A 24343-nucleotide genomic window follows, 5' to 3' on the forward strand; every position below is an offset into this window, starting at 1 on the left:
GTGCCAGCACACTGCTGGCAAGGCAGTGTGAGAAGCTGACAAGTCCTTGACTTAGTGTAAGCACTGCTCAGCAATGACATTGGTGTGTTATCACCATTATTCTCATAAAAAGTCTATACAAGAGCATTATATGAACCTCTATAAAACAAAAATAAAAACAAAACAAACAAACAAAAAAAAAAAACCAACAAAAAGCACAACTTAACTCTATCCCAGCCAAAACCATGATACTGGTAAAGACTGTAAAAAAAATGGACAGGTAGGTTGGGCAGACAGAGAGGAGATGCCTTACAGAGGGTGGTTTCACAAAACAGTCTAACAGCACAATCTGAAAGAATGGATGGTACTTTATCAATGTGAGAACCAAAGCTTTTAATAAACATCTGTCATTATATGCCATGTCAAAACCCATCATTTTTCAACAGACTTTGGATTTGACCTCAATTGTAGGTGGAATACTGAGACTGAAAAAAAAACATAGTAAGCAGAGGTTACTGTCACTGTAGTGTACAGTAGTGTATAGTTATTACATTAGGCAAGCTAATCAGGGAGGGCCTGCCTTCCTGTTATGTAAACTCTAGATGAAAATCACGCAAGTGGAAAGAGATGAGAAAATAAACCCCCATGGTTTCAAGGCTAAATCCTGGCCATTTGTAAGGAAGAGGAGAAGGCTAAATTACATGTTAAAAGTTCACTGTCTCTAGGCAGGCATGAACTTGAAGAAAATGAAGCAGAAAATCCATCCTCACACATAAAATTATTTCTGCCGTGAGTTATTTGACAGTTACCTCTTGCTTCCATTCTGACATAAGTTGAAAGCAGTGTTTAATTTTCTCAATATCCTACTAATAATGAAGATCTCCAATGCATTCAAGAAAAATTGGAAGGGAGGAAATGGGTTTTAAAAATAAATTAACTAAGCAAAATATTTTAATCCAAAATGTCTTGCCTGTTAATATTGGGTTTTAGTGTGTTAAAATTAAAATGACAATTTAAACTAAATTTCTATGCAAATTAATGTAATAGCCTTTCATTCTACCTTGAGTTACAGAGGCTGTGTGTGAACTTACAGCTCCACTAAAACATCAAAAAATGCTCTAAGTTTATTCAATTATCTGTTCACTTACAAGGACTGAAAGCAAGCAGTATGGCAAGGATGTGCGGGCACTTGCTCAATAGACAATTTTCACCCCAGCAACAGCATAGGAAGGCCTCCTGTCCCTGCAGTACTGTAATCCCCCACTGCTCCTGGTGCCTCAGCCCCCAGGGAGCCACCAGCCTGCCTGTGCCCTGCTGTAGTCTTAATTAAGTCTTGCAGAGCAGCCGTTCCGTAGGAAAAAGCTAATATAGACATGCTGTTAAAACGAGTTGAAATTAAAGCTATAGGCCCTAACTAACAGCTCCTCACTTTTCCTTAGTGCTGAATGTCATTCTCAGTACTGGCACCTTTGTGCTGCCTAAAGCAGACGTCTTATGTCATGAATTCTAATCTGACCATCCTGAGGAGGAGACAAACTATGTGGGTAGTGTTGAAAAAAGGAGAGTCGCAGTATCAGGGAAAAAAACCATGTCCTTTTTAGTCTGTATAAGCACCTATAGTGTTTTGAGGATGTATCCATTATGCTTACATTGGGTGCTCTCTACTGACTTTCTTTCTGCTCAGTCTTAGCGCAGATTGTATTCAAAGTTGGTAATAAAGACAGTTCATTTTTATAAATCTGAATCTATTTTTACAAGTCATTTAGTTTTTGAACAAATTGAAATGAAAAAGAGAACGGTCCAAAAATGTGGTGTACTTGAAAACTAGAAAGAGAATACCAACTTTTATGTTGCAGTAGCACGTCATTCCTGCTGTTCCACAGTTTGACTCTGAGGTGCTCACATTTTTTAATCAGATGTCTTTTGTTGGGTGTGGGCATCTGCTGAGTGAATCCATCAGTAGGAAGATCCATTCAGTAAGGAAGATATGTGGGTCTGCTATATATTCTGTCCATATGCCCTGGAAAGCCAGGAGAGGACCATTTTGCTCAGGGCTCTTGTGTAATGAATCCAAGAGCCAGAGCAGCATGTGTTCATTATTAATTGTAGACAGACAGTGAAGAAGCTCTTTGCCCCCAGATTTTGCCTAGTGGAGCATAGTGCCATTTCACAGGCTACTACAATAGCTATTACTTAACAGTGCATGGCCATTGATCTAAATTCATCTAATCATTTTAAAATTATTGTGATATCTAGAAATAAAATCCAAATTCAATAAAACCTCTGGTATGCACTTTCTGTCTCTCTCTCTGATCTCTTCTGTTTTCTCATCCTCTTAAAAAGCAATAAGAGAAGTAATAACTCGGCTAATAAGGTATACATAAGGCAGAATTTTCAGAGCTTTTATAGATGAAAGGTATTTATTTGTTCCAGTAAGTAACTCTCATGGCTTTCCTCATTGTTTTAAAATCAAGCATTGAAGTTCCTCCGCAGGTTTTGTTGTTTTAAGGCAATTCTTTTCTATTGTGCTGTGTCAAGTGTTACACTCCATACCCACATCAGGAACTGCTCTGTTTTAAAACAAAGTTTATCCAGAACTTCCTGATATTTAAATCCTGTTACTTCTGAAATTTACTTGATCACTATTAAATGTTGGCTGGTGATCTGTCATCTGTATGCACCAGTCCCAGAAAATACTGCAGAAGAATTGTGATAAAGGATCCTTAAGGCTTAAAAACGTGTCTGAGAACATTTCACATAACCTGCCATTAGACTGAAAGCACAACTAAACGTAACATGCATTTAACTAGTAACACTCCTCTGTGAAATTACCCACTGTTAACAACAGTAAAGCAATTTTCACAGAAGTTTCATTTACTTCAAGTGATTTCTTTAAATGGGTAATGTAGAAAAGAAAATCACTACAAATTTCAAAGTGAAGAAGCCAAGGTAAAGAGACTATTTCACTAATAGCAATTTTCTGTTAATGGATTGGGTGGAAAGTTGTGTGGTCACACTGCTTTGGTTGTCCTAGCATTGGTATTCGTCGTAACTGCACACGAGATAGGAGATGACTGCAGTCATGGATGCAAAGGTTAATCCTACAAAACACATTTATTAAACCTGTCAAAATAACAAAATATCTAAATCATCACTACTGCAAGTTGTCTCATTTTATGCTTTAGAGCCCATCTGATTATGAAATACAAAAAGGAATTAAAATAATGGAGTAGGGAAGAAAAAGAGTGACAACAAAATTAATGATAATAAGAAACTATTATTTCAGAAGTACGGAAAACAGGACGGCTTTCATCCTTTATTTATCAAACTGTGCCACAGGAAAAAAAGTCTCCTTTGAATCAGAAGAGTATTTGAGGTTTTAGTTCTTTTTTCAGAGTGAGGGAGAACCATGGCAGAGAAGGCAAGCTGTTCTTCCTCCCAGAGATGCTGTTGACAGTTTTACAACAGACTGCTATGTAAAATTTGCCAACCACAAGATGTGCCAATATGCTGTTGGTATAAAACCCCCTCAGAGCAAACCTCCCTGACTGACCCGAACTGATGCCGTGATAATGCCTGAACTGATGTGATGATGAACAACGAGGGGTTGCTTTAACCGCTCCTCTTAGGAAATGCCAGAGATGTTACTGTTCCTCAGTCTTTGTTGCTGCCCAAAAGGTCATACAAATTCAGTGACCTTCTTTTCTTCTGAGATGGTTCTGCTCTATTGCCGTTCTGACACTAAGCTTCCCAGATGTGAAGAAGGAGAATTTACGCTGTTGCTGTGTACCATTCACCTGCCTTGCAAATAAGTAGAATATTTTAGCCTTAGAGCTCGTAAGCAGCTTACCAGTCTAGCACTGTAGCTTCTTAGAAGCTGTACAGAAAAAAAGCTGTACAGTAGAACTTAGGACTGTCAAGGAAGCTACAGGAAGGGGAAGGATAAAACACAGATCTATTTTAGAAAATGCAGACTCTGAATTTAAATGTATTCATTTAGGCATTGAGAGGCCAAAAGCACGAACAGGTGATTGTGTAGTGTGATAGCAGTTCTTTTTATGAAGTACTTATTCTCTAGATGTGCTCATGCCTTATTATATTTAGACAACATATACTGCTAGCAATTCTAGGACTTTAAGTGAGCATGTTTTCTCTCTTAAAGAATGCGTGAAAGGTAGTGTAAGATACAAGATAAAAAGAGTACTAAAGGTATGTAAGAGCACTAAATACATATAGACGTGCTTTAATGCTAAAAGCTCATTAAAGTGAGTCAATAGAACTTCCTTTTACTTGCATGCTCCACATTTAAAATGTACAGAGAAAAAAAAAGGGATATTTTCTCTGATTTGTTTTACTCTATTCGTATGTCCATTTGTCTGACATGGGTTAGGTTGAGGTGCCCAGACTTCTACATAGCTCTGTTTATAACAAGAAGACCCAGTGTTATTTTTGCATACTACTATATCGGAAGAAAGAAATGGTTGCATTTTTAGTATCTGAGTGACTTGGTCTCTTGCTCAAATTTTCTCTTTAGTTGCTTATAATTTAATAATCGCAGAATCACAAAACAGTTGAGGTCAGAAGGGACCTCTGAAGGTCATCTAATCCAACCCCCCTGCTCAAGAGGAAACACCCACAACAGATTGCTTAGGACTATGAATCATCTCCATATTCAAAATATAGTGTGAGGGGTGTTGCTGACCAACTGTTCAGTTGGGAAATTAAACAATCTGATAGTTTAGAAATGATGAAATTGCCTTGTCCTAAATGATGAGTTCACTTTAGAACTCTTTGTTACTTTGATCAATGATGTTTGACTATATATTTGGACACCTTAAAAGGGCCTGCCTTCAATGTTCTGAAAGTGTGATTTTGAAAGAACTTAGTGTATTTATCTCTGTGCATCACTGCTTGTAACTTCTGGAGTAAGACTGAATGGAAGGATTGTCCATGGTGTGTGTGCATATGTCTGTGTGTGCTTCTTTAGCACTGTAGTTTCCTGAAATAAAAAAATCATGAGAAGAACAAGAGTGACAGGATGGAGATGAGGAGAGTGAGCATCTATGGCTTCATCTACTTATCTGTTTTTAAACGAAGGTATTTTTGTGGGGGAAAAAAAAAAGGAAGTATTTTAGAGATTGCATGAGAATCTTTTCATGTGTTGTTTTATGGTAAAAACGTTATGTTGGGTTTGCTTATTTTGCAAATTGTTGCTTATGACTTTCCCAAGAATGTTGATATTAAGTAAACTGAAGAATTTAGAAAAGGAGCTGGCAAATAGGAAACATTTCTGAGCTGCTGAAAACAAACCCTGAAGAAAAATAATCTGTTCTTTTTTTGTTCTATTAAAGCTGCTGCCTACCAGTCAAATGTTGATGATGTGGATGTATCAGGTTATTCCTGATACAGGGATGTATGGGAACTGCTGAATCACGGCCTGAACCTCTGACTGATCACCTGAGGTGAGCACTGAGTCAGCCCTGGGATCACAGGTGAAGACAATTCCCCTGTGCTACTGGAAGGGGGGGAGCCTGGCTGCACTGCTCCTAGACCCCATGTAAGAATTGACTACCAGTGGGGAAGGATCTCTTTTGGAGATTGCTCCTCTTGGAGTCTTCTCAGTGAGCCCAGGACAAAGGTAAGCATTCCATCCATTCTTCTTTAGCGTGATAACCTGTTTAGCCTAACTTTCCTGTATATTTCTTAATTATAGCATCTGTATATTCACTGATTACACAAGGGATTGCTGTCTGATTTCTCCAGATTTGATTGCTGATTGATACACGTTTTAGTTAGCCATCTAATAGAGGAGGAGGAGGATGTAGGGATTTCTTCGTTGACCAGGACACTGTCATGTATTTATTTTAAAGAAAGGAAAAAATGCCTTGTTCTGCTGTTCTAAGTGAAATTTTTGAGGTACATCTTAGGAAGTTTATTTACATTATTCAATGTAGACTTGTATGCTGTTTAAAAGGTACTATTTTCTAACTAAGAGGGCATCCATGAAACGTGAGATACCGTGAGAATATTTTCCCTGAATTCAGGAGAGTTGAGATCTCATCCTGAGTGCCACTCATTTTTTACCCATGTAAAATGGTGCATTCCTGATTGACTGAAGCTTATTGTTAGGTAAGCATTTATTGTAAGATTCTGTGACCAATGAGGTAATGATATGAAGTTTTCAAAATGATTCCTTTCTTCCTGATGCTCTTAAACAACACCTTAAAGGGCTTGGAGACAAAGTCTGCTGTTGTCTTCCTATTCTTCTTGTATAGATTTTTTTTTTCCCCCTATCCCACATATGTTTTTACTGTTGATGTTGTTCAAGAGAGTTATTGTAAAGTGGATCAAATGATTGATTAAGCCACAGCTGGTTTTTAAAAAATATTTCTAAAAACTAAGCATGCTTTTAAAATAAAACAGGTGAAGAGCTCTATGAACCTTGAAAACAAATGTACGAATTAGTGAAAAAATGATTATTTTGCTCTTCCATATTAACTTTCATAGTGTTTGGGTAGTATTTCCTAGTTTAACAGAAAATAATAGATATTGCGTGTACTGCTAATCACCTGGTCACTGCTCCTTTTAAAATGTTTTGACTGCAAGAAATGAACAGAAGATGTGTGCTAGGAGTGATGGGCTCTAGGTTCTTGTGCTGTGGCTATTAGCAACTGGTTGTCTGACAAGCAAGCTTACGTTTTGTGATGTTGTGATAAACTGTTATTTTTAAGGTGCCAGATTTGGCCCAAGAACATGAGTGGGCAATTTATCCCAATAGTTCCCATAATCAACTGTGAAAACCTCCAACTGTCAGGCTTTTTCTCTACTTCCCTGCTCATCACAAGCAAGATGCCGTCACTAGTCAGAAATCTTCCAGATGGTACGTGCAGCTTTTTGGGGTCTGCCTGATGAGAGTAGTAAATGATTAAGCACTCATGAAGGTAAGCATCAGCTTGTGACTACTGCTCTCTTGAATAATAGAGCAAGGTGTGTTATCAAGCCAACAAAGTGCCAGAAAAAATGTAGGTATGTGAATCTCAAACACCACTTTACCTCAAATATCATTTGAGCCTGCCACTTTACCACACTACACCATGGGAAGTACTCCCAATGCTCTGCAAAGGGCCATGGGAAGACTCGGGCACCACGAATGACTGTACACATCATTAACTCACCTGAGGAGTTCCAGGGGTTTTGGTGGGACTAAGGGCAGAAGGTCGTGTATCCCTAAGCTTTGCGTCCTCCAATTTACCTTCATGTTTGTGAGGACCAGGGAAGGATTCTGAGGCTTGAGAGTGTCATTTGATCTTATCCAGGCAAGCACAAAGTGCTGTAGCCAGTGAACTGTTGAGTTTCTTCTGGAAATGCTATGCTTCATAAGTTGTTCCTTTCTGAATAATCAGAGAAATGTATGTGCATGATGAAGAATTAAATATTAACTTTTTAAAAATCTCTGCTGTAAATAGGCAGTGTCTCTGGAGCTGATATATCCAGGCTATAAAGCTTCTGGTTAGGACATGGGTTATCAGTTTTGCCATTTTTTTTCTCTAGCTCTGCTTCCAGAGATGTAGCTCATGGGGGAGGGGGAGGAAGATGCCTTTGTGTCCATCTTATCTGTTCTAACAAAGTGAAAGAATTGAAGAGCATAGCTGTCCACCTTTGCAGTGACCTCAGAGAGGTTCTCTACAGAGTGGGTCTGTAGGAGCAGCCCTAGAGCTTTGAAAGGCTGATGACCAAAGAGGTAAAAGCTGTCATGTGCATACATGAGGCCTTTCAGGAACAGTCAGACCGAAACAATGGTGGTATTATCCTTCCAGACAGCACAACCAAATCTTAGCAAAATACATTGTTTTAAAATTTCTGCTCTCCTTTATGTCAGGCCAATTGTTAAATGTTTCATTTCTTTCATACTGTTGGATCAGCTGTTGAAAGCCTCCTAGGTGAGTGGTACCTGACCAAAAGTCTTTAACACGTGGCTGGGAACATGCACACATAATCTCTAGCTTGTTCCTCTCCTGATGTCAATCTCTCTCTCTTACATTTGTTATTAATTACACTGCCTATTTAAGTAATAGTACAGGGCTATTTTTTTTTAATTTTTTTTTTTTCAGGATTCCTGACAAAGGCTTCATCTGAGTGTTTCACAGAATCACAGAAATACCAAGGTTGGAAAAAACCTACAAGATCATCCACCTATCACTAATAGTTCTCACTAAACCACGTCCCCAGCACAAAATCCAAATGTTCCTTGAACACCTCCAGGGTCAGTGACTCCCACTTCCCTGGGCACCCGTTCCAGTGCCTGATCATTCTTTCAGAAAAGTAGTATTTCCTAACGTCCAGCCTGAATCTCCCCTGCCGTAGCTTGAAGCCATTCCCTCTGGTCCTATCACTAATGACACGAGAGAAGAGGCCGACCCCCAGCTCACTACAGCCTCCCTTCAGGAAGTTATAGAGAGCAATGAGGTCTCCCCTGAGCCTCCTCTTCTCCAGGCTGAACATTCCCAGCTCCTTCAGCTGCTCCTCATGAGCCCTGTGTTCCAGACCCCTCACCAGCTTTGTTGCCCTGCTTTGAACACGTTCCAGGGCCTCAACATCTTTCTTGCAGTGAGGGGCCCAATACTGGACACAGCACTTGAAGTGGCCTCACCAGAGCTGAGTACAGGGGGATGATCACTTCCCTGTTCTTGCTGGCAATGCTGTTTCTGATGCAAGCCAGGATGCCATTGGCTTTCTTGGCCACCTGGCTGAGAGTGTTCCTGTCCAAGCCACCGGCTGCCAGCTTCTACAGGAGAATGCTGTGGGAGACAGTGCCAAAGGCTTTGCTGAAGTCTAGGTAGACCACATCAACTGCCTTTCCCTTGTCATTAGCTCCTAGAAGGAGATCAGGTTGGTCAAGCAGGAACCCTTTGTGAACCATGCTGGCTAGGCCTGATCCCCCAGTTGTCCTGTACGTGCCAGTGATCTCCCTCAAGACAATCTGCTCCATTTCTGAATTCCTGATGTAAACATATATTAGAATATATTAGCGTATAATGTACATAGATATATTCCTATATAAATATAATATATACATAAGGAACGGTGTTTTTCTATTAAAAAACTGGAGAAAATTGACTGTACAGGCAAAAAATGTAAAATTGAAGCATGATATCTGGTGGAGAAAGATACCTGATAGGTCTTGTGGAGTTTAAAGGCTAAAAATGGCTTGAGGCTTTCTACATAAGCACAGTATGTGCAGTTCAGAAAGAAGAATATTTTCAAGTTTGGCTCCAAATATTGAAACTAAATTTAGAGTGGGATTTTTCAGAAATCCTGGTGGATTTATAAACTACTTAAATGCTATCCATAACCTCTGATAGAAAGAAAGAAAGACAAAGTAAGATTCCCTGAGCTGATCAATAATTAAATGTATGTTTGAAGGAATTTTTTCCTCTGCCTGGCTAAATACACATTTAAGTTGAAAGTTACATTATCTTGTATAACAAAAGGCTGTGGTTCAGTCTAATCTCAAATTATGTGCAGGATGGCTGCAGCATAGGTCACCTTAATACAGCTGGTTTATAGGCAGTGATGTGTGAGTGCTCTTTGCTCACCTTGAAGAAATGCTGCCTATGAATTGTAAAATACTAGAGCACTCTTCTTATTTGCTGATTCCACTAACAAAATTGCATGGTATAATTGAAGGACAGGATTGGTTGATTGGGATCACATTTTTCCTTTGCTTTATACACAAGATATATGCCATCATGAGCTGCTTCACTGAGGGCTATCTTGGAGTATTGTTTAGACAGTGATGTCTGGATGCAAGAATTGGCAGAGGGGGGCTGAGAAGAAAAAGAGGTGTATACTACAGGGATGATTATGCACTTTTGCTGTTATCTAGAGGAACAGAAATTGAGAATCGTGTCTAGCCTTTTCTAATATGTGGCTAATATATGGAGGAGAGCATTCTTCACATTGCTACTGTGGTCAGCACATCCAGTGTTGTGGGGTGGGAGAAAAATCAGTGTGGATACCAGGATTTTCTTTTCTTAAGGCATTTTGATTTATTTCAATTTTGAAGCAGAATATCCGTAACTGGACTTGAAAAGTTTCGCTTTGGAAAAAAAACCACCATCATCCCTTGTTCCTATTGCCCCTTTCAAAATACTTGAAAATATTGTGGTAGGAGGCCATTCCAAATGAGAAATTAAAACACCTTATTTTGGAATCTCAGTCTTCCCATAGTACTGAGTTTAAAATTATTTTTTCTCTAAAATCATTTCATTGAAAAGGCCTTATTTCTACTTATTTACTCGTTTGATAGATAAACCTTAATGTCCGCACTGTTCCCTGAATTAATTTTGTTTTAAGTTATTCTCAAAGCCCCAGTAAATATTATCTGAGGTTTCAGTGATATTGCAAGACTCATCCTGTTTCTGACCACATCTGTGGAGCTAAAAGGCTTCACTTGCACCAAATTATCACCATTACTGACTATGCAGCCAAGCTTGCAGTGCTTGTACCAGTAGCCACACTGGCTGTATTTCAGACCATTGCTCTTTGAAGCATTTGACTTTTTTTAAGACTTTAAATCATTCCTAAATTTTCTTGAGTCTAATTCTCAGTTACCCAATTGCTCCAAGAAGGATTAGGCTTTACATTTTTCTGAAAACATTTCAATACTTTAACCCACGCAGTTTTAAGTAAATGTACCTATCGTTCCTTTTGCTTTGTTGAGTGTTCCAATCACTTACATTTGTCATATCTGACAAATCTCCTGCAAAATGATCACCACTAAATGATGAAAGTAAAAAAAAAAAAAAAAAAAAAAAAGAAAAAAAACCAAAACAAAACAGTTTTGAAAAGGAACCCATTTAAATATAGATACTATAAAATATAAAAAACCAAGCACTGGCTAAAGCAGTGTTTTGATGTACTTCTGTAACTGCTGATGCTGAAAGCCTGCTGATTTATTTATTTATTTTTTATTCTTACTGTGGTGGTCTTTAGAAGAACTAAACATCTGTGGTTTTTTAGCATCATTTCATAAAAAAGTATTCATGAAAAAGACAACTTAATTTTTTTTAATGTAGATTTGATTAGGTAAAGATAAATACTTTAAAAAAAAAAAAAGTGAGAAAAAATCATTAAAAACTGATCTTTATGCCTTATGAGAACACAAATACTCACTTTCTGCCGCCTCTTCTGATTTTGATTTAGTGGTATTTTGATTGTTTTAATACATGTAAAATGTAAGTGTGGTGAATCTTTTCTTGTCTGCTGCCTTCATTTGCATAGCCAAGAAATAGCTGTTGTTTCTCCTTAAGCTTCTGGCATGCTCTCGTGTAGGCAAGATATATGGATTTGTGAATCTCTCTTCCAGTGACACTTGCATTTGTATACGAAGTAGATAAGTACACTTCCACAACAGCAACTGATTATTTCCCTGGTGCCAAAGCCTACCTGATTTTAAGTAAATGGAATGCAAGATTAATGCTTGGATATGTCTTATTATGTATTATTAAAAAACAAAAAACGCAGTGTTTCTTGTTTGCTGTTACAGTTCTACTAAGTACTTATAGCACTTGGAATAACAGACTCACAGAATCACCAAGGTTGGAAAAGATCTGAGATCATGCAGTCCAACCACCCATCTATCACCAGTATCTTCCCACTCATCTCAGTACAGCATCTAGATGTTCCTTGAATACCTCCAGTGTCAGTGACTCCACCGCCTCCCTGTGCAGCCCATTCCAGTGCCTGATTGCTCTTTCAGAGAAGTTTTGTCTAACATCCTGAATCTCCCTTCCATGCGACTTGAGGCCATTCCCTCTAGCCCTGTTGCCAGTTACACAGGAGATCAGAACTAATAGTTTGGATTTGAGTTCATATCTAGAGCCAGAGATTTGGGTTGCTTCTCTTCCTTCAACTGTTGACTCTAAAATTTGTTAACTGTTGTCAGCATGCTAAATGCTTTCTTGAGATCTTGCTTAATGCCATCACTTCTTAAAATCCTACAACTTGCTAGAACTGGAATTTCAGAAATACTGGCTAAAACATCTCAACAAGTTAAACATTTATTAAAATCAGAGTAGGTGGACATAGTTGACTTACTGCCAGCTGCAGTGACTGTTAAATGTTGAAGATGAGCAGTACAGTAGGTGCCAGGAATCTGTGGAGTCTGAACAGTTTTATTTCAGCTATTCAGTAGTGCCATGTCCTCTGTGTCTGTATGTGCACATTAGGACAGTATTTACTTCTTTCAAAGAAGATGATTTATTTTCTTTGAGTTTGGGGATTGTAAACATGAAGGATGATGAGCTGCACCTATGCATGTGCACATTAAATTGCTCACAGCCACTTAACAGGGGTTGTTTTGAGTGATGCAACCTTTGGGAAAGTATTTTTCAGTTTGTGAACAGAGTAGAATTTTGAACCACCAAAAATCCAGTATTCTTGCTCAGATTTCAAAATCGTACTCTTACTATGCTTTTCATGAACAACTGTCTCTCCCTCCTCCTCTCTTCTGCACAGACTGCGGTTGGCATTGACATCTCTGAAACAGGGAACTTGAAACTTCCTTCTGGTAATGTTATGATTCCAATTACATCTGTTACACAACATAAATGCCTAAAAATACCAATTCTCAAATCGTTTTTTCTCAGGCAAACTTGAGAACATCAGCAGTGAACGATGAGCGCTTCTAGAATGCGAAGTTCAAATGCTTATACTATCCTACTTTTTAATTATCTCCTTTTCAAAGCCTGAGTGTGTGTACCAAGATACCGTCTGAATTCTTTTTTAAACTCAGTGGTTTTATGTACTGCTTTTCTTTAAAGAGGATAACATTATCTATCCGAGGCACTGTTGTGTTCTTGACCACTATATTCAATAAAAAACTCAATGACTCTTAAAAATTAACTTTCTTCCTTTGCACTTTTTAGCATATGCTGGCTCTTCCTGGATGTTAGAGCAAACAACTTTATGTACATTTTTATAGCTTTGAGCTCTCCATAACCCTCCTTCAGATTCTCATTTAGCCATCCATGTTCTCCATAGCCTGTGATGATACTTCTTAGATTCCACAGGTATTGCCAAGCTTTTCTTTCTGTAATTTTTCTTTCTTGAATATTTTTCTTCTATATTTTTACCATCCTTTAATACTTAAAAATTGTTTGCTTTCAAATGAAAGTTTGTTTCTTTTTTTGCTGTAATTTTTTCTCCTAGACTACTGTTCTTTGCGGGAAAAGAACAAACTGCTGTTTGAATCTGACCAACTGCCTTCAGCTTTATAAGTTTCAATTCACTTTCTACCTTCAGAAGAGGAGGGTGGAGCTAAAATTCTCAAGAGAACTGCAAGCTGAAGAGAAAGTGGTACTAGTAAACTGTGACTTACAAAATACTGGGTGCGTAATCACTGTGAAGTCCTGCTGTAAGGACCTTTTGAGAATAGAATGCTATAGAAAAACTCATGAAAACAGTTTAGGATGTTCAACCAGAGGATGAGATGAGACTCCAGTGCCAATGGGGTTTTATGAATAGAAGTTTTTGTGAAGGTGTTTGTTTTTATCAAAGTAAATACTCAGTAAAAAAACGTTTTCATTCTAATATTCCTGATCAATATATTTTTGACAGCAGAAAACACTGTGCTGGTGTCAAAAAACTATATGGATTGTAATATCAGTTAGAAATTTGCCTCCTAAAATGAGTAGTCATTTCAGAAAACATTGTCCTAGTTAAGAATTAAAGTCTTCATTATTCATTCTTACTTTCATTCCTTCCTCACTCCAAGTGGAGGCTAATTTTAAATATTCCTTTTTCTAAAAAGATGACCTGCTTAGAAAGTGATACAGGCCAGGCACTTTGAGAATCCAAACAAACAGTGTGAATGAGAGCTAGATTTTTAATTCACAGAAATTCTTCTCAGTGCCCTATAGCTGCCTGGCGATGTTCAAAGATATATATATATACACACACACACATACATGTACATATATATATATATATATATATATACACACACATTTGTAAATAAATCAGGATTAAAAAGGAGCAAAGGCTATGATAGACTGAGGGACTCGCAGAGCTTGGATTAGATTAATAAATTATCATTCTTACACAACAACAGCATTGCTTTCTATCTTCAATAATGCATAACAGATATCTAGGGTCAGATGCATTTGTAACTGTAAGGCTCAAAAGCTTGAAACAAAGATGTATCTCAGCCTTTGTGTTTAGTACCAAAATAGAATAAAAATACTGCTTTTATTAAAAAAAAAAAAGGAGTAAATGACATTAATTCCATAAAATACATCTGCATTTATATAGCCTTTTCTCCCTGACAAAGGATCTGAAAGAGATTTCCTTATAGTCATATAAATTTCCTATTACGAACTCTATTTCTGATTATTTCTGCTTAAACGCGTCCTTTAATCACCAGAACTCCAGGCTACTTTGTGTTCACTATGCCCTATTCCAATCTCCAGCCTTACAAATTATGAACTACATTTGTTGCCTCCCTACTGTGCTGAACTGAATCCTACTCAAAAGAGTAATCTCCCCAGATTCAGAGGAGCTACTCACGTAACTCTTCAGCAGCACATTAAAATATTGTAGAGCTTGCACCTACGCATCTGAGACGATCCACGCCAGTTATTCTGCCTCTATGGCTTCTTCCTGTAAATTCAGGACACCATAATGCCATCCTACCAGAAGAATATTTACTCGTTTGGCATCTGCAACCTAGCAGGAAAATTAAACAACTCACTAAGAGGGATGCCTCCCTGAAAGAGGGAGGTCTGTCTCAGGAGCGTGTGTCAGTCCTCATGCTTTGTGAAGAGCATCTTGTTTTCTTTCCTTGATGAGCCAGAGAACAGCGTAATCTGCCTGGTAGCTGTATGAAAAGCTTATCTAGTTCATTCTGTATTCATCTGAAGTTGATCCGCTTAATTATTTCTTCCATTAAACAGCCCAGTGCTGCCTTTTCCTGTTGGAATAAGCGTCTGTATTACAGGAGGAAGATTTTATGCTCAGAGGAGCTGGGATTAGAAGAACAATCACTCTGCTATCAGAGATTTGTGTTTGGAGGCCGATTGCTTTGGAGCACATAGGAAAATTTCTGCGTTGATGCGCATCTGTGTTGTGACATAATTTCAAGCTGTGGCATGGCAGCAGATATTCTAGTCCACAGAATGAGAACTGCTGGTTTGGGATAAAGAAGACACGTAGCGCTATTAAAAATCACAAGGAAGCACACGGCAAAGTAGGCCAATGTAACTGCTTACAGCTGACTTCATGGGCTGTGGTGTGCAGCGCTCTCTTGAAACAGAGCATTTTGGGGCAGAGGAGGGATTGATGCATTCTTTTCTGGTACTGCAGCGAATTCCATTAGACCATAACAAAACGGAGAATCAGGGAAAGGAAAGGCTTTGAGATCTCTGGCTCTCCAATGTACCGAGATACAAGCACTCTTCACAAGTATGGCAAACTTGTCACGGGTAGTCGTGCGGAGCTTCCCTCTCTCCAGTGCTACCTTGGTTTTTCTCTCCTGCGCTCTACTCTCCATTCATCTGCACCTCGTGAAATTGCCTAGCATTTGTCTGCTTTGTAGTTATGATCATCTGAAACAAGGCACTCACACATTAAATGACGGAGAACTCGCTAGAGTTGATGCAGTTTCTGTTTGCAACCACAAACTGCCCAGTGGTGCTCAGAACTTTGCTAAACGTTACTTCAAAAATGCACGAGTCCTGCCCAGTACTGCTTTGGAGCACAGCCACGTCAGTATTTACTTCAGCAGCTTCACTGAGCAGCCAGTTGGATTCAGTGCTGTCAGTCTGGAGATATCCTAGCTGCACAGACAAGGAAATGTGCTGAAAGCTGGTTTCTTATGTGACGCTCAGAAGGTTTCCCATCATTTTTACTTGGCTATAACCTTTGACACTTTGGAAATATTAATTAGCAAGCTGAGTTCTCCATACTTTTTTTTTTTCCAAGACTGTTATCTCAAAATTCAGATCAGCCAAAATTGGATCGTGTCTCCTTGTGTGACTCGGTTGCTTCAGAAAGTTCTCTGTTAACTGAAAACCCAGTGACAAGTCAGCTTATGTGTTTTGTTTGGATAAATACGTTTATGCTTCCTGTGAGAATTCATATTAGTAGGCACTAATAAATGCTTCCTGGTTCAGGCCTGAAGCCTTTAATTTCAGACACTACAGAGAACCTGAGCCCAAAGTACATGCTGTATCCATTTTGTGGGAAAATGAGTAAAAAACCAAATGACATAGAACTTATCTTTTGTACAGTTAAAGCACTGACTAGGAGCACCTCATATCATGGCAACTCCACTGTGAAGGTACATTCAAGGTCCAGGTGATTATAAACTGGAAACACTGAACTTGGTTGTGACACTCAATGCTGTTGAAAGCCAAGTTTCATTTGGGGTGTCTGTGACTTGCTTTGTCAGATTCTTACTTTTCCCTTTTCATTGGAGAGCGGTAAGCTTCCATAGCAAAGTCAGTCTCAGCCTTCTCTGCCACCAATGTTCATCCCCCTGCCTGTTATCCTCAGGTGAGTGAGCTGCTAATGCTGCTGCTGAAGTTCCCTCCTAGAGTGAAGAGGTTTATGTGGTGGGTGCACAGCACACCCCATATAAAGATAGGCAGTGCCGAGTAAGAAAACTGTAAGTAGGCTTAAAACAAGAGCAATATCTAATTTCAAAAAGACATCACAAAGAACAACAACAAAATAATTTAATCCTCTCAATCTGAAATATGCCAGGAGACCACAGAGATGCGAGGTGAGAGTCTCAGTTCAGGACTGTAATTCCGTCAGGACATACTGAACTTTTAAACAGTGTCTTACCATCAGTTATATATAGGCTTAAATGCTTTCCTGAAGTGAAGTCTAAGAAACATACACCTTGATCTTACTAGTAGTAATGTTGGGTTTGTTTGGCTCTCAGTGATGCTCTCCATTTGAGTACGATTTGATCTTTCAAAAGATCAAATGAAATTGGATCAAATTTCAAACCAATTTTCAAATGAAATATGTACTGACCCTTGGCATCAGCAGCTTTCCCTTTGTGGATTTCTGTAGTGTATCATTCTTGCTGAAGGTTTGTTCTCCATAGGGTCTGCATTATTAATTTCTATTTGCATTACTAAGAGGCTGGCTCATGCATTGAGAAGAATGCTTTTTTCTCCAGGAGTAAAATTTGTGGTCTTGTACCTAATCCCAAGTGGGATTCCTTCATTGAACTTCAAGATGTAATACAGACATATTTCACAAGTTTCCCTTTTCCCTACATAAGAAATCTGTGCCAATCAAGGACTTAATCCAATCAATTACATTTTTTTCTTCTATGGAATGTGTACAGAGGTGTGGTTGTAATTTATTTTTTTCTGTCTCTTGAGTTTTGTAAGTCGCTTCTGTTTTGGACAGTATTGTCTGAACTCAGCTTGCCTGGATTATAGATGAGCTGTTATCTGACTTTATATGAAAGCACCCTTTTAAAGCACTAAAGAATGCTACACGAGAAAATCTAAATCTGTAGTTCTGATATGTATACTGTAATTTGTGGGGAAATAATGAAAAACAAAGAAAAACAAGCAAGGTAAGAAAAGCAGTGTTTCCTCAGTAAATTTTAGATTGAGTGAGACTTAGAGGAAGGCTTTCTATTATTCTATGACTTTTCTATCCTATTAGAAGAAAAATATAAGGCATTCTTTTAATATAGCACTGTCAGCTTCTGTGGATTAAGGTCAAATCTCAAGTAAAATAGAGAACAGACTATCTTCATTCATAAACTTATAAGTGAATTTTAGTTATAATCAAGTCATGGAAATAAAATAAGAAAACAAGAATTTAAATTAAAGAACAAAAAGATTGTACTTACATTGGTGACATATTCAATATCCTTCCAAATATTACATTCCCTGGGAAAATCTGCCAATTCTAAAAAATTATCCACTACCACTTGGCCAATCAAGTCATGCCTGGAGAATCTGTCAAAATCATAGACAGAGAAATGGAGCTTCCGTGCATTCAGATCATTGTATGGAACAGTAAATAAAAAAACTTCATCAAAAACTGGATTTAGGGTTTTTCTGTGCACTTTAGTCTGGTGTTTTGTTTTCCTATCAGGAAGGAGATATATCTTCACATATGGATCTGAAGTTCCCGAGAAGTCTTTTGCTGGCAGGTTGATGGCCTTGTGTATCTTCACTATCAGCTGCTCTAAATCACAGTCATATTTCAGAATAAAGTTCAGCTTTCCACATGCCTTGCTATTACTCCTCCGGCCATCATCTGTGTCCACGGATCTCTGTTTATACAGCTCTGGCTTAATGCGGCCAATTCCAGTCAGTTGCTCCTGTTTCTGAACCTGCTGAATGTTGAAGTCGGGATTGGAGAGGTTGAGCTGTCTTCGGATTGAGTTATGCCTTAAGTGAAAACAAGAGAAATAGGTTGGGTTGGCGATCGTAAGAATCTGTGCACACAGTGAAGATGCTCTTTTCACTTAACGTGTTTTCTCAACATACAACATCCGCAGTGTCAGACTTTTACTTGCATAATGTTATAAAACACAATAATTAATTTTCTCAATCTAGTGGTATAAACTCTCCAAATTTGGCTGAAGAATGTAACAAACTCAAATTCACTCCATTGCAAATCTACTGTATTACAGTCTATTGCCAGTAACTGTTATCAGTTACCATTTTCTGCAGAATCTTCTGGATTAATGCCTATGAAAATAGGTCTTTACAGGCTAGATCCTATTACAACTGACATACCCACTGAGCTTGGTGATTTCTGGTGTCAAGATAAAGATGAACAAAGAAGATACTTCTTCATAGCTCTGCGTTTCAGTGACTTGTTGATCTCCACTACTACCCCATTGCTAAGTGAACTATTCTGGCCTGAAGTTATTTGTTGATCCTCCCATTAGTTGTTTCTTTTTGTTTTTCACTCATGACTGATGTAATGAGCTCTGAAGTACTTAGGCTGCAAAGCTCCTTTAATTTCATTACTCCAAGGAGAGAAAGTTGTTTTATCTTCAGTCCAGTGAGATTTATTACCTGGATTCGCTCTTTTATTGTGATTGAAATTTCCACTTCATGAGATAACAGAAATCAAATCTGCAATCACTGCAGGGGTGAATCACTTTCAGGGATGTGAAAGCTGGATTAGGTAAAATCCTAATCTTATGAGTTGGTTTCTACTTTATTGTCCTATTCATATGCAGCAATTGTTCAGTGTATTGGAGTACGATGAACTGTGGTTGAATATGAAAGGATAACGTGGAAAATGCTGACATAGGGTTAAGTCAAAACTATTTATATTGAATGTAATCAACAATAGTTACTTTGCTTCTGCTGTTCTTTTATTCCTTCTAAATGTGTGTTTATGGATGTGCAAATCCCCTTACAAACTACCCTCATATTTATTTTTTTCTGTTGGTGTACAATAAATACATAATTTTATAGGTATACATAGGTAACTGACATGAAAAAATATTATCAAGTCACAGAAGAAGACGTATACTGTTCAACTGTAAGTTCCTCGGAGCAGTGGGAGGTGCAGAATATCCTTGGAGCAGTAAAAAGGAGGGAATGCTTCCTTGCCGAAGTCTTAATAAGGATTATAGCAGAGGCAGGTGCCTGGTCTCTGTGGCCACACAGGAGACTTATGCAAGGAAGGAGAGGAAGGAGCAGAGACAAAGGTGAACAAACAAAAGGTGTGGTACAATAAAGATGGGCCCCTCCTTTTGAAAAAGACCTGGGCAAACATATGAGGTAATGAATGAGGTTGCAATGAGCGATCCTACTATCAGCGAACAGAATAGTGAGAAGACCTGGGCAAGTCATTTCCTTGTGGGCATAGAGACAGACTAGGAACAGCTGGCAGAAGAACAAACTGCAGAAATTCACAGAAGTGAAGACGTAATTGTGGCTGTTTCTTGTGAGATGACTACATGGTGGTGATGCTGCGCATTTGTGGTCATATGACCACGTGTGAGAATTGCTAGCCTGTTGTAGAAGAGTTCCTATATTTGATTCCATGATTTCATGACACCAAAGACACATAAACATGTGAGAGTTCTTGGTGTTAGACATTCGATATGAATCTTCTGTTGTTAATGAATCTCACATCATGCTTATTTCCTAGCACTTTGTAAACAGAGCAGCACCAGCCCTGTAGTTCTGGGGTATCAGTTTTGGGTCAGAATTCAGCCTTGCATGCGGTAGAGTGCAAACCTGAGCATCTGTAATTACGGTTTGACCTCCTCAGCGATTCCTACATCAAAATGAGCCCATTCTTACACTAATCTAAAGAGAAAAAGTACTTGGAGATTTTGCTTCACAGCATTAATGTTGTTTTGGGATCTTCTCAAATTCTGCAACGTATGTTTTGCACTACTGGCAATTCCTGAACTGGCTGAGAGCTGCTGTCCTTTTACCCAGGTGACCAGAAAAGAGGCTACCAGGAAACTCTTGGATGACTGCTGTTCCTTCCCCAGCTAGACTCAGAAATTTACTGACTGACTCTCTGCACATTGATCCTTTCTCTTACTGTGTGAAGCTTAATCCTTTTATCATCTGTCCCCACACGGTCACACCCTGCTTGTTTCCTGTTCCCTCCTGGGTTAGTTCTCCTGTTCCCCTGGAGTCTTCACTGACTCTTGTTCAGTCACTGTCACCCCCACAGTTATGATTGTGGCTAAAATCTATGACTTTAAGTCCTATCCCTAACTCTTGCAAGTGTTTCATTAGCCTGCCCTACTTTTCTTCGTTAGCTGTTTTAAAAATGTTCGAGGAGACATTACTGAGTGCTCAGCATCACTGCTTAGTGCAAATGGATATGCTTTACAAGCTAAATGTAGGCTGTTATGGTGCTTTAAGGCACCCACTTCTCTCGCTGCTGACAGAGAGGAACAAATGAGGCAATAGCTGACACAATGGTGGAATGTCATTGTGATCCTGTGCTTTTAATCTAAGAGACTTGTGCACCTTGATAATTTTACATATTTTTTTAAAAAAAGAACACGACCAGTAATTATGAATTCGTAATAGACCAGCATACCAGATAATCAAGCTGTAATTCTTTGTCTATGTCCATATTCATTAATACTAGAGATAAATGGAAGTTACTGACCGTGCAGAAGAGGTTGGTTCAGTGATCTGACGATGCATTCGTGCATTGTGTACACAGTTCTCCTTTGTCCCCTCCTGAGCATCCACTGGGATATCAGGAGAGGTGTGGCTGATCTTCATGGAGGACTCTGGGTAGGTTGTTGGCTGACCAAGATAATCCTCGCTGTAGTCATGGTCATTGGTCTCTGTATCTGTGTAGTTCAGGGACTCTTGTTTCTCTTTGTTCCCAAATGGCAGGCCACGCTCTCGCCAAGGAATCCAGCAAAGCTTCCAGGACACGAACAGGGACACACCAAACAGAGCAAGACCACAGGCTGTGACAACTAGGGAAAGCAAGCTTATTGAGATATCTGCAAACAAGAACACATGTATGGCACGTTTAGTGCTTTTTGTTAGGAAGTCTGTATCTCTAAGGCATAGAATGTGGGAAGTAAATGTCTCTAGATTGCAGGTCTTCTAAATTCTGATTGGTGCAGCAGTCACAAAATGGGAACATATTAAATTTTCTATTCTTTTTTAAAATCTTTTTTTTTTTTCCAATAAGAAAAGAACAAACTTATTTTGAACTTCAGTGTAAGACTCATTTTGATAGAACTGAGTTTATATTTTCCTTTCAAAAGGTAAGTGTATTGAAGGGCCTTTCTAAATATAAAAAAAAAAGGCTGTCTATTTGATCACTCAGTTTTCAATTGGTGACAAAGTAACACCTGCAATACATTTTTTCCCTTTATTTTCCTTTTGAGTAGTGCAGTTTCCTTCATAGTTTGCCAGTTCTTACTCCCTTCTCTTCTAGAGACTGTTAGATACTTTCACAATCAAAAACATTTGCACATGCATACATGGATTTTTTAATGTATTCAACTGAAGTATCTTCTGTTATTATTAGTTATTTTCCTCCCAATCCTAGACTCATACTTGCAAACAGTTATTGACTATGAATACATGTCCTGCTGTTCATCATTAGTTTAGATACTAATATCTCTTCAAAACTGAGATTTTTAACTTTGAAGGCTCTTTACTCCGCTTCCAAACTTCTGGTATAAAAGGAATGCAGAGATGACTCTCGAGTTGTTTTTCTCCACATTCCTAGCATTATCCTACTCCATAATCACATGAACAGACTTAATTTACAACTAGGAGAGACTTTTCTGTTTTGTTTTGTTTTTAGTTGCATGTTAGGAAAATGACTCAGTGGAGCAGCTGCTTTTATGGTTACAGTGTTTTTGAAATTAGTTTCTCTGCAGATTACAGAACAGATCACGCCTTAAACACAGTGTGAATTCTATTTTACAGCCTCAAATTATAAGCAACCTTATCAAGGCCATTTTTCATACTGCTTTATGTATTTAGAATATCAGCCTGCATCTCTATAGGTAAGAGCTAGCCTAGATTTTAAAAGGGTGGCATGAGGTTGAAAGGTTGCTCTTAGTGGGACAGTTATTTAAGGATGGCAATTCAGATGAAACAGCCTCAGTTAATTTGAACAAAGAATATTTTTTATAAGTGAAAAAGCCAGTAGACTCAGCCCCTGATGCGAGTCATTCTCACTGGCCAGACAGATTAAATTTCTGCAGAGTGGAGAGTGACACTCCAATCAGCTTCATGCAGGAACTGTCTGGTTTATTTTGCATGCTGAAAACCAATTTTAAACATTTTTAGCCAGAATCATCTCTTCTGTCCTTCTCCCAGTGTGAAGACAAAGTTCATTAGCAGTGGGGACAGCCTAGCATCTACCTACAGTTACGGCAAAGCGTTTCAGAGCTAAAATTAATTAAAGAAATTCTTCCCATGCATAAAAGGCAATGTGGGAGAAAGTAGAACAGTGGTTCTTGATATTTTTGGAATATTCACCGGTAAACAAGCCTGGCAGTGGAGGCAGAGACAACTTCTCCGTGTGATTAAAAGGCAGAAGAACTGGGATGCAGTCATGAAGGAGGACCTTGAGAGTAAAATAATTTGTCTTAGATTCCCTGGAGGACATACACTAGATGTCTGCCAAAAGGTTGCTTTTTCAAAGAACTAATTGGTATAAATGATCCGGCATTGAAGGAAATGAAAAACTGGGAGCTGTCAGAACGAGGCAAAAGATCACAAGGTGAGAACTGAACAAGAGACTGCAGAATGCAGAATGCAATGTGTGAAGGTGAGGAACAATTTGAAAGGCAGACCACCAGTTCCCAACCTTGAGAATGATGTTAGCAGCAAACACAGCCATCTAGAGAACTGACATCATGAGTAAAAAAAATAAAAAACGATTGCAGTATAAACTACATTTCATTCAGAGAGTTTGAAAAGCTTTACTAATATGATTCCTCATTTAACAGAGTAACAGTGAGAACCCTCATCTCATCACTTTCAGAGAAGATGGTTGATAAACAGTTTAGGTGACTTGCCAAGATACAAAATAAGAAGTGATAAATCTTCATCATCTTGGTTTTACTTCTGACTCTTTAGGTAGAAACCATGTTTTTTTGGTGTGGCTGTTTTATTTCTGTGGGTGGAAAAGGGACGATCACGTACCCATCTTACGGCTATGAAGGAGAGTGGGACTGAGCAGCTCTAAACTGTTGCCTTTCACTGGCCAGTAATTTTCAGCTATTACCCTCCTGGCTATCAATTTGCAGTAGCAGGCCAAGTTCGGTTTAGATAGCTGAGGTCAGTGCAGTGTTAAGCAAGTGTCTTTACTGTATTCTGGAGCTGCTTTTACACATAAATTCTTCATAGACACTCATAAGAAGGGAAAAAGAGATTCAAAATGTAAATATATATATATATATTTTGTTTTGTAGTAACAGCATTTGTGGGACAACCAGGGGATCGGGCTTAGCCAGAATGGGTTCATGAAAGGCAGGTCCTGCTTGACCAACCTGATCTCCTTGTACGATCTGGCAGATGAGGGAAAGGCTGTTGATGTGCTCTACCTAGACTTCAGCAAAGCCTTTGACACTGTCTCCCACAGTATTCTCCTGCAGAAGGTGGCAGCCCGAGGCTTGGACAGGTACTCTCTTTGCTGTGTAAAGAACTGACTGGATGGCTGGGTCCAGAGAGTGGTGATGAATGGAGTTAAATCCAGCTGGTTACCAGTTACAAGTGGTGTTCCCCAGGGGTCGTTATTAGGGCATGTCTTATTCAGTGTCTTTATTGATGACCTGGATGAGGGCATTGAGTGCACCCTCAGTAAGTTTGCAGATGACACCAAGTTGGCTGGAAGTTGATCTGCCTGG

The 24343-nt window shown here is 38.7% G+C and overlaps 1 protein-coding gene and 1 long non-coding RNA gene across 6 annotated transcripts in view; one reads left to right on the forward strand and one right to left on the reverse strand.

The window, feature by feature from the left end:
• Positions 1–24343, reverse strand: part of SYT9 (synaptotagmin 9) — a 69471-nt gene that overhangs the window by 16498 nt on the left and 28630 nt on the right. For all 5 annotated transcript variants that reach the window (XM_052695728.1, XM_052695727.1, XM_052695726.1 and 2 more), the window contains exons 2-3: positions 21121–21469; positions 17861–18407 (exon numbers count right to left, since the gene is read on the reverse strand). In XM_052695728.1, the coding sequence (XP_052551688.1) occupies positions 17861–18407; positions 21121–21469 (896 nt within the window). The remainder of the gene's footprint in view (positions 1–17860; positions 18408–21120; positions 21470–24343) is intronic.
• Positions 5455–24343, forward strand: part of LOC128086802 (uncharacterized) — a 46497-nt gene continuing 27608 nt past the window's right edge. Inside the window, exon 1 of the long non-coding RNA XR_008209534.1 lies at positions 5455–5617. This is a non-coding gene — a long non-coding RNA (uncharacterized LOC128086802). The remainder of the gene's footprint in view (positions 5618–24343) is intronic.

This window comes from Tympanuchus pallidicinctus, unplaced genomic scaffold, assembly GCF_026119805.1.
Source record: "Tympanuchus pallidicinctus isolate F22 unplaced genomic scaffold, pur_lepc_1.0 scaffold3, whole genome shotgun sequence".
Lineage (NCBI taxonomy): Eukaryota > Metazoa > Chordata > Aves > Galliformes > Phasianidae > Tympanuchus > Tympanuchus pallidicinctus.